General features: G+C 40.7%; 1 protein-coding gene across 2 annotated transcripts in view; it reads right to left on the bottom strand.

Moving 5' to 3' along the window:
* Positions 1 to 13,873, bottom strand: part of FAM20B (FAM20B glycosaminoglycan xylosylkinase) — a 55,442-nt gene that overhangs the window by 4,344 nt on the left and 37,225 nt on the right. For both annotated transcript variants that reach the window (XM_036916780.2, XM_036916781.2), the window contains 3 exons: positions 11,392 to 11,563; positions 10,975 to 11,166; positions 1,090 to 1,149 (listed from right to left, as the gene is read on the bottom strand). In XM_036916780.2, the coding sequence (XP_036772675.1) occupies positions 1,090 to 1,149; positions 10,975 to 11,166; positions 11,392 to 11,563 (424 nt within the window). The remainder of the gene's footprint in view (positions 1 to 1,089; positions 1,150 to 10,974; positions 11,167 to 11,391; positions 11,564 to 13,873) is intronic.

Here is a 13,873-nt window from a genome sequence, read left to right as displayed (position 1 = left end):
ACTCAGGTCACGTAAGACTGTCCCTTTTGGCAACTGGTCTGTTTTTCTTTTGTGTGTGTGGGTGAGTGTGTGTGTGTTTTGTTTTGTTTTTCTTTTTTAAATGGCAACAGTATTCTGCAGAAAGTGTTACCCAGGCAGCCTGTAATTGTCTTCATTAATATTGGAGTGCAGTGGTACATTCAAACAAAAACTTCCTTCAAGGAAGATGTTTTTATATTAATAGTATTTTCAATCCATTCCAGTCAAGAGATAGAAAAGATATAAGAAGTTAAGTTTAGTATAAAACTTAGTATAAAGGGAAAGTTTAGTATAAAGAATTACTAAACTCTGACACCGGAGAGACTCTAAAACAAAACTTGGGCTGAAGGGGAGAGTGCCCAAGGAGGTCCACTTGGAAGGTGGATCCCCTCCTCCAGGCTGGGGTTTGGATCTCAGTGGAGAAGGTGTAGTTCAGCCCAATGGATAGCAGAGAAGTTTATTAGTTGACAGGTGCAAAGTGAGCAGGAAGCAGCTCTCCGGAGTGCAGGCAGAGTTCAGGCATCGGCGGCTGGTACCATGGCATTCAGAGGGAGGGCCAACTCGGTACAAACACACAAGGCCCAGTCTTTATCTCATTTTCTTAATTTACTTTTAATTTCTTTGTTTTTTAATACAGACATTAAAAAAAATAAATTACTAAATTCCCATGGAAAAAGTTACTTTTGGTTTATACAATTTCAAGTTGATATGCAAACCATAGGTGGTCTGTGGTAGTGAGTGAAAAGACTTGAAACTGCAGGGTAAACACAGATCAGCGAGCAGGACACAGATTGCACTAGATTTTGGGGAAAGAGGACTATGTTCTGATATTAAAGTAAACATGGATATGCATTATTAAATAGACTGAAATTTTATACTCATACAAAACTTGAAATGAATTTTGAGCTTTGGGCTACCTGCCTCCACCTTTCCGAGTCCCCACTCAGGATCTGCATGGGTTCTGGGTTGGAAAGGCATGGAAAGTGTTAAGGCCATGAGAACTGATGCACTGCTTCCTGGGCCTGGAAAGGAAAGCAATGCAGGCAAACATGTCTGAGGTATGGAACTTACATGCAACACTGATAGAGAGGGGCGAGAATGCTTCTCTCATCCAGTGAAGGGTTCCCAAAGCTGAAAGTTAAATTAAACACATTAGGAGAAAGCACCAGTTCTCTTCTTAACATCAAAGCAAGAGCAAATTCTACAGTTAATCCAAATGTGATCCTAGATAATTTCATGCTCCTGCAGCTCAAATTATTTGAAGTAAAAATAATGGTCAGAGCATGACAATTAGACACAGGATTCCTAACAGCCTGTACTGCAGTATCAAAACAACAAATATACTAATTTACAAGGATCCTTCCTCCTGCCAAGACATTACCAGGCACTGAAGCACAATCACAATAGCTCGGTATGTAGCTCAGAGACCAAAGGGAGAACCTAAATGCTTCCAACCTGAACAGGCCTTAGGGGTGGGCAGAGAAGAAAGGCTATTCACATTAGGTTCCTGCAAACAAGCAGATGGTCATTATTTGTAAAAAGAAGTTACACTTGTTCTATTCCAAAATAACCAATCATAAAAGGTTTGGATTATCCAACTCCCTGTAATAAGTATATGGACAAATTCAAACTGTTTCAAAAAATGTTCACAGAGGCTGAGAAGACAGTGATTCCAAGCAGATGTAAAAATGATCTTAGCAGTAATTCAGAGTTACGAAAGGAGAACTGATTCTGGAAACACTGTCAACCTTCCACTCTTCCTGGAAGCTCACCTTAATAGGTGGAGGGTCTGGTAGCCCTCAGCACAGTGCAGGCCCCCAGTAATGAATGGCAAAGGCAGCTAGTTCAATGTGTGTTTCCACTGTACACACGATCTTTAATAAAAAATGATCTTGTTACAAGTAAGGATAAAGATTTTCAGGAAGGTATACATAGCCCTGGTCACTACCTGCTTTGCTGGGAGAGGCGGGGAGGAAGAGGTGTTTGCTGGCCTCTCACTTTCTATAGCTGTCATCACCTTTTGTGGAGCATGAGACACCTGGTGCTCAGCAGAAGATGGTGGCGTGATTAGCAAATGCTGCCACTCATTCCTTGCTGAGGACCTATGTCTCAGACTATTCTCAGCAACCAATGTCAGCAGGAGTGACCTGAAGCCTGGACAATTCTGGGCTCTAAGCATCCTAACAAATAGAAAACTAACTATAGCTAAAAGAGTGGTAGTGAACTGGGCACCATGGAGAATGCAAATAGTGCAAACTGGAAATACAATGTGCTATTCAAAAATAGCTCAGTCCTAAAAAATACAGATACTCCATTTATTCAAAATTAATAAAACTATCTTATTCAAGATAAAAGTAACTTGTTTTTATATATGATCACCAACAAACTTCTGATAGCAAAAAGCTTTATGGGGGGAGGGAGCCAACATGGCGGCGTGAGTAGAGCAGCAGAAATCTCCTCCCAAAACCACATATATCTATGAAAATATAACAAAGACAAAGACCAGAGGACACAGGACACCATCCAGACCACATCCACACTTGCGAGAACCCAGTGCCTCGTAAAGTGGGTAAGGTACAAGCCCCGGCCCCGCGGGACCCGAGTGCCCCTCCCCCCAGCTCCCAGCAGGAGAAGAGTAGGCAGAGCGAGAGGGAGATGGAGCCCAGGACTGCCGAACACCCAGCCCCAGCCATCCGGTCCAGAGTGCAGACACAGTGTGTGTGCGGGGCCCTGGATACTAGGGAAACGGGGCAGCAAGAACAGTGAGCAGGTACCGGAGGTCTGGCGCCGGAGGACATAAGAAAAGCGAGAGGCCATTTTTTTTTTGTTGTTGTTTTGTTTTGGCGAATTTTTTTTGGAAGTCTTAAAGGGATAGGGACCCCAATACTAGGGAAGCAGGGCAGCAAGACCGGTGAGCAGATGCCTGACGCTGGCGCCGGAGAATAAAGAAAAACGAGCGGCCATTTTTTATTTACTCATTTATCTTTTTTAATTTTTTTTTTTTTTTGGGGTAGTTGTTTTGTTTTGGCAGGTGCTTTTTGGAAGTCTTAAAGGGGCAGGGCGGGACACTTAATCCAGAGGTAGGGAATCTGGGGATCTCTGGGCACCGTAATCCCCTGGGCTGCAGGGAGCAGGGAGGCCCCTTACGGAGATAAATAGCCTCCCAGCCGCTCCCCCTCCAACGTGACTCCATCACTTTGGAGCAGAAGCCCGAGCAAGGCCACGCCCACAGCAACAGCCGAGATAAACTCCATAGCAGCCCAGCAGGAAGCAGAAACCCTGTCTGCGCGCAGCTGCCCAGCACAAGCCACTAGAGGTCGCTGTTCTCCCAGGAGAGGAGGGCCACAAACCAACAAGAAAGGAAGTCCTTCCAGCCGTCACTCGTCCCAGTTCTGCAGACTATTCCTATCACCATGAAAAGGCAAAACTACAGGCAGACAAAGATCACAGAGACAACACCAGAGAAGGAGACAGACCTAACCAGTCTTCCTGACAAAGAATTCAAAATAAAAATCATAAACATGCTGACAGAGATGCAGAGAAATACGCAAGAGAGATGGGATGAAGTCCGGAGGGAGATCACAGATGCCAGAAAGGAGATCGCAGAAATGAAACAAACTCTGGAAGGGTTTATAAGCAGAATGGATAGGATGCAAGAGGCCATTGATGGAATTGAAACCAGAGAACAGGAACACATAGAAGCTGACACAGAGAGAGATAAAAGGATCTACAGGAATGAAACAATATTAAGAGAACTGTGTGATCAATCCAAAAGGAACAATATCCGTATTATAGGGGTACAAGAAGAAGAGGAGAGAGGAAAAGGGATGGAAAGTATCTTGGAAGAAATAATTGCTAAAAAATTCCCCAAACTGGGGGAGGAAATAATCGAACAGACCACAGAAATACACAGAACCCCCAACAGAAAGGATGCAAGGAGGACAACATCAAGACACATAATAATTAAAATGGCAAAGATCAAGGACAAGGAAAGAGCTTTAAAGGCACCTAGAGAGAAAAAGGTCACCTATAAAGGAAAACTCATTAGGCTAACATCAGACTTCTTGACAGAAACCCCACAGGCCAGAAGAGAATGGCATGATATATTTAATGCAATGACACAGAAGGGCCTTGAACCAAGGATACTGTATCCAGCACGACTATCATTCAAATATGATGGTGGAATTAAACAATTCCCAGACAAACAAAAGCTGAGGGAATTTGCTTCCCACAAACCACCTCTACAGGACATCTTACAGGGACTGCTCTAGATGGGAGCACTCCTAGAAAGAGCACAGAACAAAACACCCAACATATGAAAAATGCAGGAGGAGGAGTAAGAAGGGAGAGAAGAAAAGAATCTCCAGACAGTGTATATAACAGCTCAATAAGTGAGCTAAGTTAGGCAGTAAGATACTAAAGAGGCTAACCTTGAACCTTTGGTAACCACGAATTTAAAGCCTGCAAAGGCAATAAGTACATATCTTTCAATAGTCACCCTAAATGTTAATGGACTGAATGCACCAATCAAAAGACACAGAGTAATAGAATGGATAAAAAAGCAAGACCCATCTATATGCTGCTTACAAGAAACTCACCTCAAACCCAAAGACATGTACAGACTAAAAGTCAAGGGATGGAAAAACATATTTCAGGCAAACAACAGCGAGAAGAAAGCAGGGGTTGCAGTACTAATATCAAACAAAATAGACTTCAAAAGAAAGAAAGTAACAAGAGATAAAGAAGGACACTACATAATGATAAAGGGCTCAGTCCAACAAGAGGATATAACCATTATAAATATAAATGCACCCAACACAGGAGCACCAGCATATGTGAAACAAATACTAACAGAACTAAAGGGGGAAATAGACTGCAATGCATTCATTCTAGGAGACTTCAACACTCCACTCACCCCAAAGGATAGATCCACGGGGCAGAAAATAAGTAAGGACACAGAAGCACTGAACAACACAGTAGAGCAGATGGACCTAATAGACATCTATATAACTCTACATCCAAAAGCAACAGGATACACATTCTTCTCAAGTGCACATGGAACAGTGTCCAGAATAGGCCACATACTAGGCCACAAAAAGAGCCTCAGTAAATTCCAAAAGATTGAAATCCTACCAACCAACTTTTCAGACCACAAAGGCATAAAACTAGAAATAAACTGTACAAAGAAAGCAAAAAGGCTCACAAACACATGGAGGCTTAACAACACGCTCCTAAATCATCAATGGATCAATGATTAAATCAAAATGGAGATCCAGCAATATATGGAAACAAATGACAACAACACTAAGCCCCAACTTCTGTGGGACGCAGCAAAAGCAGTCTTAAGAGGAAAGTATATAGCAATCCAAGCATATTTAAAAAAGGAAGAACAATCCCAAATGAATGGTCTAATGTCACAATTATCGAAATTGGAAAAAGAAGAACAAATGAGACCTAAGGTCAGCAGAAGGAGGGACATAATAAAGATCAGAGAAGAAATAAATAAAATTGAGAAGAATAAAACAATAGAAAAAATCAATGAAACCAAGAGCTGGTTCTTCGAGAAAATAAACAAAATAGATAAGCCTCTAGCCAGACTTATTCAGAGGAAAAGAGAGTCAACACAAATCAACAGTATCAGAAATGAGAAAGGAAAAATCACGACGGACCCCACAGAAATACAAAGAATTATTGGAGAATACTATGAAAACCTATATGCTAACAAGCTGGGAAACCTAGGAGAAATGGACAACTTCCTAGAAAAATACAACCTTCCAAGACTGACCCAGAAAGAAACAGAAAATCTAAACAGACCAATTACCAGCAACGAAATTGAAGCAGTAATCAAAAAGCTACCAAAGAACAAAACCCCTGGGCCAGATGGATTTACCTCGGAATTTTATCAGACATACAGGGAAGACATAATACCCATTCTCCTTAAAGTTTTCCAAAAAATAGAGGAGGAGGGGATACTCCCAAACTCATTCTATGAAGCTAACATCACCCTAATACCAAAACCAGGCAAAGACACCACCAAAAAAGAAAACTACAGACCAATATCCCTGATGAACGTAGATGCAAAAATACTCAACAAAATATTAGCAAACAGAATTCAAAAGTACATCAAAAGGATCATACACCATGACCAAGTGGGATTCATCCCAGGGATGCAAGGATGGTACAACATTCGAAAGTCCATCAACATCAGCCACCATATCAACATAAAGAAAGACAAAAACCACATGATCATCTCCATAGATGCTGAGAAAGCATTTGACAAAGTTCAACATCCATTCATGATAAAAACTCTCAGCAAAATGGGAATAGAGGGCAAGTACCTCAACATAATAAAGGCCATATATGATAAACCCACAGCCAACATTATATTGAACAGCGAGAAGCTGAAAGCTTTTCCTCTGAGATCGGGAACTAGACAGGGATGCCCACTCTCTCCACTGTTATTTAACATAGTACTGGAGGTCCGAGCCACGGCAATCAGACAAAACAAAAACATACAAGGAATCCAGATTGGCAAAGAAGAAGTTAAACTGTTACTATTTGCAGATGACATGATACTGTACATAAAAAACCCTAAAGACTCCACCCCAGAACTACTAGAACTGATATCGGAATACAGCAAAGTTGCAGGATACAAAATCAACACACAGAAATCTGTGGCTTTCCTATACACTAACAATGAACCAACAGAAAGAGAAATCAGGAAAACAACTCTATTCACAATTGCATCAAAAAAAATAAAATACCTAGGAATAAACCTAACCAAAGAAGTGAAAGACCTATACTCTGAAAACTACAAGTCACTCTTAAGAGAAATTAAAGGGGACACTAACAGATGGAAACTCATCCCATGCTCATGGCTAGGAAGAATTAATATCATCAAAATGGCCATCCTGCCCAAAGCAATATACAGATTTGATGCAATCCCTATGAAACTACCAGCAACATTCTCCAAAGAACTGGAACAAATAATTCAATAATTCATATGGAAACACCAAAAACCCCGAATAGCCAAAGCAATCCTGAGAAAGAAGAATAAAGTAGGGGGGATCTCACTCCCCAACTTCAAGCTCTATTATAAAGCCATAGTAATCAAGACAATTTGGTACTGGCACAAGAACAGAGCCACAGACCAATGGAACAGACTAGAGAATCCAGACATTAACCCAGACATATATGGTCAATTAACATTTGACAAAGGAGCCATGGACATACAATGGCGAAATGACAGTCTCTTCAACAGATGGTGCTGGCAAAACTGGACAGCTACATGTAGGAGAATGAAACTGGACCATTGTCTAACCCCATATACAAAAGTAAACTCAAAATGGATCAAAGACCTGAATGTAAGTCATGAAACCATTAAACTCTTGGTAGAAAACATAGACAAAAACCTCTTAGACATAAACATGAGTGACCTCTTCTTGAACATATCTCCCCAGGCAAGGAAAACAACAGCAAAAATGAATAAGTGGGACTATATTAAGGTGAAAAGCTTCTGTACAGCAAAAGACACCATCAATAGAACAAAAAGGAACCCTACAGTATGGGAGAATATCTTTGAAAATGACAGATCCGATAAAGGCTTGACGTCCAGAATATATATAAAGAGCTCACACGCCTCAACAAACAAAAAACAAATAACCCAATTAAAAAATGGGCAGAGGAACTGAACAGACAGTTCTCCAAAAAAGAAATACAGATGGCCAACAGACACATGAAAAGATGCTCCACATCGCTAATTATCAGAGAAATGCAAATTAAAACTACAATGAGGTATCACCTCACACCAGTAAGGATGGCTGCCATCCAAAAGACAAACAACAACAAATGTTGGCGAGGCTGTGGAGAAAGGGGAACCCTCCTACACTGCTGGTGGGAATGTAAGTTAGTTCAACCATTGTGGAAAGCAGTATTGAGGTACATCAAAATGCTCAAAACAGACCTACCATTTGACCCAGGAATTACACTCCTAGGAATTTACCCTAAGAATGCAGCAATCAAGTATGAGAAAGACCAATGCACCCCTATGTTTATCGCAGCACTATTTACAATAGCCAAGAATTGGAAGCAACCAAAATGTCCATCATAGATGAATGGATAAAGAAGATGTGGTACATATACACAATGGAATACTACTCAGCCATAAGAAAAGGGCAGATCCTACCATTTGCAGCAACATGGATGGAGCTGGAGGGTATTATGCTCAGTGAAACAAGCCAAGCGGAGAAAGAGAAATACCAAATGATTTCACTCATCTGTGGAACATAAGAACAAAGGAAAAACTGAAGGAACAAAACAGCAGCAAAATCACAGAACTCAAGAATGGACTAACAGGTACCAAAGGGAAAGGGACTGGGGAGGATGGGTGGGTAGGGAGGGATAAGGGGGGGGGAAGAAGAAGGGGGTATTAAGATTAGCATGCATGGGGGGGTGGGAGAAAGGGGAGGGTTGTACAACACAGAGGAGGCAAGTAGTGATTCTACAACATTTTGCTATGCTGATGGACAGTGACTGTAAAGGGGTTTATACGGGGGACCTGGTATAGGGGAGAGCCTAGTAAATATAATATTCATCATGTAAGTGTAGATTAATGATACCAAAAAAAAAAAAGGCAGTTCCTGTGTGGTGACCAATGAGTTCTACACAAGTGTATAAAGGGCATATAAAAGTGTAGGCAAAGGGTCTGTTTGTGTTTATACAGAGGATCAAAGCCTAATTGGGCTACCCCGAAAATGAACTAAGATACGATATGAAAAAGAACTTCCAACATCAGCACTCTCGGGAAGACTCATGCCAGAAGATGATCATCAAAAAACCCCAACAAAGATCCACGCACTGCCACAGGTGTAGATGCACTCATCCCACCAGTTCCTGGACTTGCCATGGGAATGAGGAAGGAGGTATCTAAGCTGGCCTGTGCATACAGTAAAACAACAAATTTGACTGGATCTATACTGTTGGAACTCAACCAAGAATTAGGAGAAGTGCAAATTGTAGCACTCCAAAATCTTACAACTACAGACTATTTACTGTTAAAAGAACATATGGGGTGTGAACAGTCCCCAGGAATGGGTTGTTTTAATTTGTCTGATCTCTCTCAGACTGTTCAGGTTCAGTTGGACAATATCCACCATATCATAAGTTTTCACAAATGCCTAAGGTGCCTAACTGGTTTTCTTGGTTTCACTGGAGATGGCTGGTAATTACAGGTATGCTTTGGTTATGTAACTATACTCCTATTATGTTAATGTGTGTGCGCAATTTAATTAGTAGTTTAAAACCTATACATGCTGAAGTTACTCTACAAGAAGATATGTCAAAGAAATAATCAATCTCCCCAGGTTTTCTTCTGCCTGCTACTTCTATAGCTTTTCTTCTTCCTTCCTAACTACAACCCTTAAATAGAATTCGTGCCTCATATCAAATTTACCGAGTATCATAATTCTTCCAAGTGGTAAAGATACCTCAAGACAAATGCTGGGCATAGAAGCCACAGGGCATAAATATGCAAAGAAGTAAAAAGCTAACCTTTTCAAACAATACGGCAGCTCTCTCACTTACCAACTCTACATTTCCCTGTATGGCCCTGGAAGATGACTGGTTAGCCAGAGACGGGTAAGATTCCTCAAGGGAGGAACAACCTAAGACAGGCACAGTCACAGGGGGGCCATCAGGTGAGAAATTGGGGATCAACAGAGGTGAGGCTTAGAACCTCACACCCCCTGTTCTGAGAGAAATCTTCTGCATACGTGGATGTTTTATTGCCCTTGTCTAGCTTGGATTAACACATAGTCTACAGGCACACACCTGATCATCTACATTTGCTCTCTTACAACACTAAACTATGTTTTCTACCTTTATCTTGTATCTACCTACCACTTCAGCATTTTATTAAAAATAATAATAATAAAGAGAGAAATGTGGTATCCATATATAAATCAAGTATAAAAATCAAATGAGTATTCATATTTGAACTGTTTATAGTTCATAATGCATGATCAAAACCAAAAGTTTCTGTGATGACTGCCCTTGTACTGTTCACCATGTAACTTATTCACTATGTAAGAATTTGTTCTCCATGTAAGAACTTGTTTGTTATGCCTCAGAAGATTGGAGACTGACGAAAATTAGGCTTGGGGTGGATTAATGATTATGCATTGAGCATTGACTCCCCTATACAGAATTTTATTGTTGTTAACAACCATTTGATCAATAAATATGAGAGATGCCCTCACAAAAAAAAAAAAAAAAAAAAAAAAAGTATACACTTCCAATGGTAAAATAATAAGTAACCGGGATGTAATGAATATAGTCAAGATATTGTAACAGCTTGGTATGGTGATAGCTGGTACCTAGAATTGTCATGTATATAAATGTTGAATCACTATGTTGTACACCTGAAACTAATGTAATGTAATACTGTGTGTCAACTACCCTTCAATAAAAAATAATTATCTAAAAAAAAAAAAAAAAGTTTTATGGCCCAGACTGCCATAAAAATAGCAAACATATCCTCTCAAATAAGTTAATTTTTTAAATTGCATGAACCTTTGGATAGAATAAATTTATGTCCAATTAAATTTCATATTATATTAAATATGTATTTCCCAAGATACTAAACATCATAGTCAAGAAAGAATGATATAAGCAGTGAAAAATCAAAGACCTTGGTTTCCAGTTGTCTGGGAAGAAAATCATAGGGTCTGTGACTCCCTGGAAGAAACCTGCTTTTCTGTGTTCACAGCTGTCAGATGCCTGAGAGTGGAGGGAGCACAAACCCCATCGAGACGGAAGGTGGGTGCCAAAGTTGAGGCCCCAAGCAGAAACGGGAAGCTTGGCTGCTGTCAGCTGCATTTGAATGTTTCCCGGGATATGCTGGGACACGTCCTTATATAAACAAAACCCCTGACTGACAGGCAGTCCTGCTGGTCCTACCTTTTGGCATTATCAAGAAGGATGAGCATGCTAGAGCCTTCATCATCCTGAAAGCTCTCATAGTGGTGGCGGTCAGCATTTCCAATCAGGTAATCGAAGACAGCGGTGTCGATGATATCCAAGAGGCGTGGGCCAGAGTCATAAGGGGACGTTTTCTTCACAGCATCGCAGTAGCTCTCATCATACTCCCACCTGGAGGCAAGTGGCACCACCAGGGTTATTTACTGGGTGCCAGCACTGTGCCTGGCATTGTGGAAACACAGAGAAGAGAGAGTCCCTGCCAAGCAGGTTTACCCCAGACACCCACAGCTGCCCCGTTGGTCATTTTTAATCTTGGACAGAACCCATAGTTCCTAACAGGTTGGCATGTGGCCAGGCACAGGAGAGAACAAAGTAATGGCTCACAGGAGCATTTACCTGGCCAGTTTGCCCTCTCGGTAAGTCCTGCCCCAGGGATGTCGGTGTTTCTGCAGAGGCCACACATCTGGAAGCCAAAGTGTGACAGATCCCTCCATTGTGTCTCCATCAGCACAGGCTGGCTCTGTCTCTCGGCAGTAGTAACACTTCCCATAGAAACAAGTGTTATTTCCTACAGGAGAGAAAGGAGCTGAATACTCTTAAGGAAACAAGGAAGACTCCCACGTGCCCCCTAGCAATATAGGAGAGAGCAGCTAAATAAATAGATACCATGAGAACACAGATCCCCAACTGACATTTAAAACATTTAATTATTTTTGGTATAGGTAATAAAAGCACATGGTATAAAAAACTTCACTAGCTACAATAGGATATATATGAGCAAGTAAGACTCCCTTTCCCTCTGTGTCCCTTCTACCTGACTGCTCTCCCAGGCCTGGCTGCTGTCACAAGTATCTCTCTGAAGTAAAGGAAAATAATGTTCTCTTTTCCTTTGTCAGGGCTGAGATTTGGCCAGGGGAGGGAAAGGGCATGTCCAGGGCAAAGCTGTGGGCCAGGAGCTTGGTTACATATGGGGTCGGGGGTGGGATTTTGAGCAAGTACACAACTACACTGAGGACGATGGGAACCAGGTTTCTCACAGAGGGCAGATGGAGATTAACATACAGAAAGGAAGAAGGCCAGAATAAATCCTATGGTGTGGAATTAGACTTGGAGCTATTGGTTTGAATTGATGGTTTTAATATACACATAGAGAAAGCTACAGATGTTTGTGTGTGTATGCAGGCATATATACATATGTATGCATTTCCTACCTCTGTCCCTCAGGAAAACCTGGTAACAGTGACAACCAGGTGGTCGGTCATGTGCACACTTAGCATTCACATATTAGTTTCTAAGTACCATTTTAATACTGCATTAAAAGGAACCAAGGCTCTTTGGAGAAACTCTGGGTTAGGGCAGGGAAAGTATAAGATGAGCCTGTGTCATATTGCTATGCCAGTTGTAAGGAAGCACTCAAAGAATGATATTCCAAATGACACAAGAGACAATTTGTAGGGGAGTCAACTGGCCAAATCTGCAACAGTCTGAGCATCAAAATAAATAGTAACAAATTGTAACTCTGAGTAAATTATGGGCCTGAGAGTTCATAGGGATATAAATGAATGAATGAATGAATGAATGAATGAATGTGGGGTGGGGTGTTCTACCCTTTAAGAGAATGGCAACTAGTAAGTCTAGAAGGAAAGATACAATTAGCAATTAACTGTTTGGTAACTATCATGTAATTACTGATTCAGGCAAAAATTATCAACAGATGCTAAATCTGGGGCACAAGTTTGATGAGGACACAAATTTGCATCATTCTAGAATTATCTCCCTACCAAGTACTCAGTAATTACTTATTAGTAAGTACAAAGTACTTATTAGTTTTATCCTGCAGAAACCTTACAGATACCTACCTTCTTAACCATATGATAAAAGTTAACATCACCAGACATGGGACATGGCAACAAGCCTACATCAACGCTCCTGCTATGGTGCACTGAGGAGGGCACACAGCACTTCTCTGGTATTCCCCCCCAAATTTTGAAATCATGAGGAAACACCAGACAAATCCAAATTAAGAGATATTCTATAAAGCAACTGGTCTGCACTCTTACAAAATGTCAAGGTCATGAAAAACAAGAAGAGTGAGGAATTGTTCTGGGCTGCTGGAAGCTAGAAAGACATGACAACTGAATATAAAATATGATCCCAGATTGAATCCCAGATTTATACAGATATCACAGAACAGGTGGAAAACCTGAACAGGCCTATGGATTAGATGGTGACACAGGATCAGTGTTAATCTCTTGACTTTGATGACTGAACATGCTTTTGCAGGACAGTGTCCTGGCAGCTGGGAAATACTTAAGTCTTAAGGGGGCAAACAATGGTGTAATGGGTATTCATGTCTGTAACTTACTCTCAAATGGTTCAGAAGTGGTAAAAACTGAAGAATCTGGGGACTCCTGTGCACAATTTCTGCAACTTTTATGTAAATCTAAAATTATTTCAAAATAAGGTTTAAAAAATAAATCTAAAAAAGGTATATAATGTATTCTCTACCCTCCTCTATGAAGTATAGCCATCAAATTAGCTAATTTCCTACACAGAAAGACCTCACATCCTCCTTTAAGGACATTCTTATGTATATGTGTCCTTAAAGAGACAAACAGCTCTCAAACAGTATTTCCAACCTCTGGAACAGTACACACTGAAGAGAAACTAATCTATATATATTCACCAGCAAAGCTGGCTAGATCATTCTCCTTTACCTTAAACGATTTTTTAGGAAAAGAAGACTGAACTAATTCAAAGATACACTACATTTATGTTTATAATTACAAAAATACAAAGTTCTACATTTTACTTGATCCCATCAGAAATACCAACACATCTTTTAGAGGGTAACCAGATAGGGTGACTTCAAAGGTCT

Source organism: Manis pentadactyla, chromosome 9 (genome assembly GCF_030020395.1).
Source record: "Manis pentadactyla isolate mManPen7 chromosome 9, mManPen7.hap1, whole genome shotgun sequence".
In the NCBI taxonomy this organism is placed as follows: Eukaryota; Metazoa; Chordata; class Mammalia; order Pholidota; family Manidae; genus Manis; species Manis pentadactyla.
This window is presented reverse-complemented; position numbering and strand designations above follow the sequence as displayed.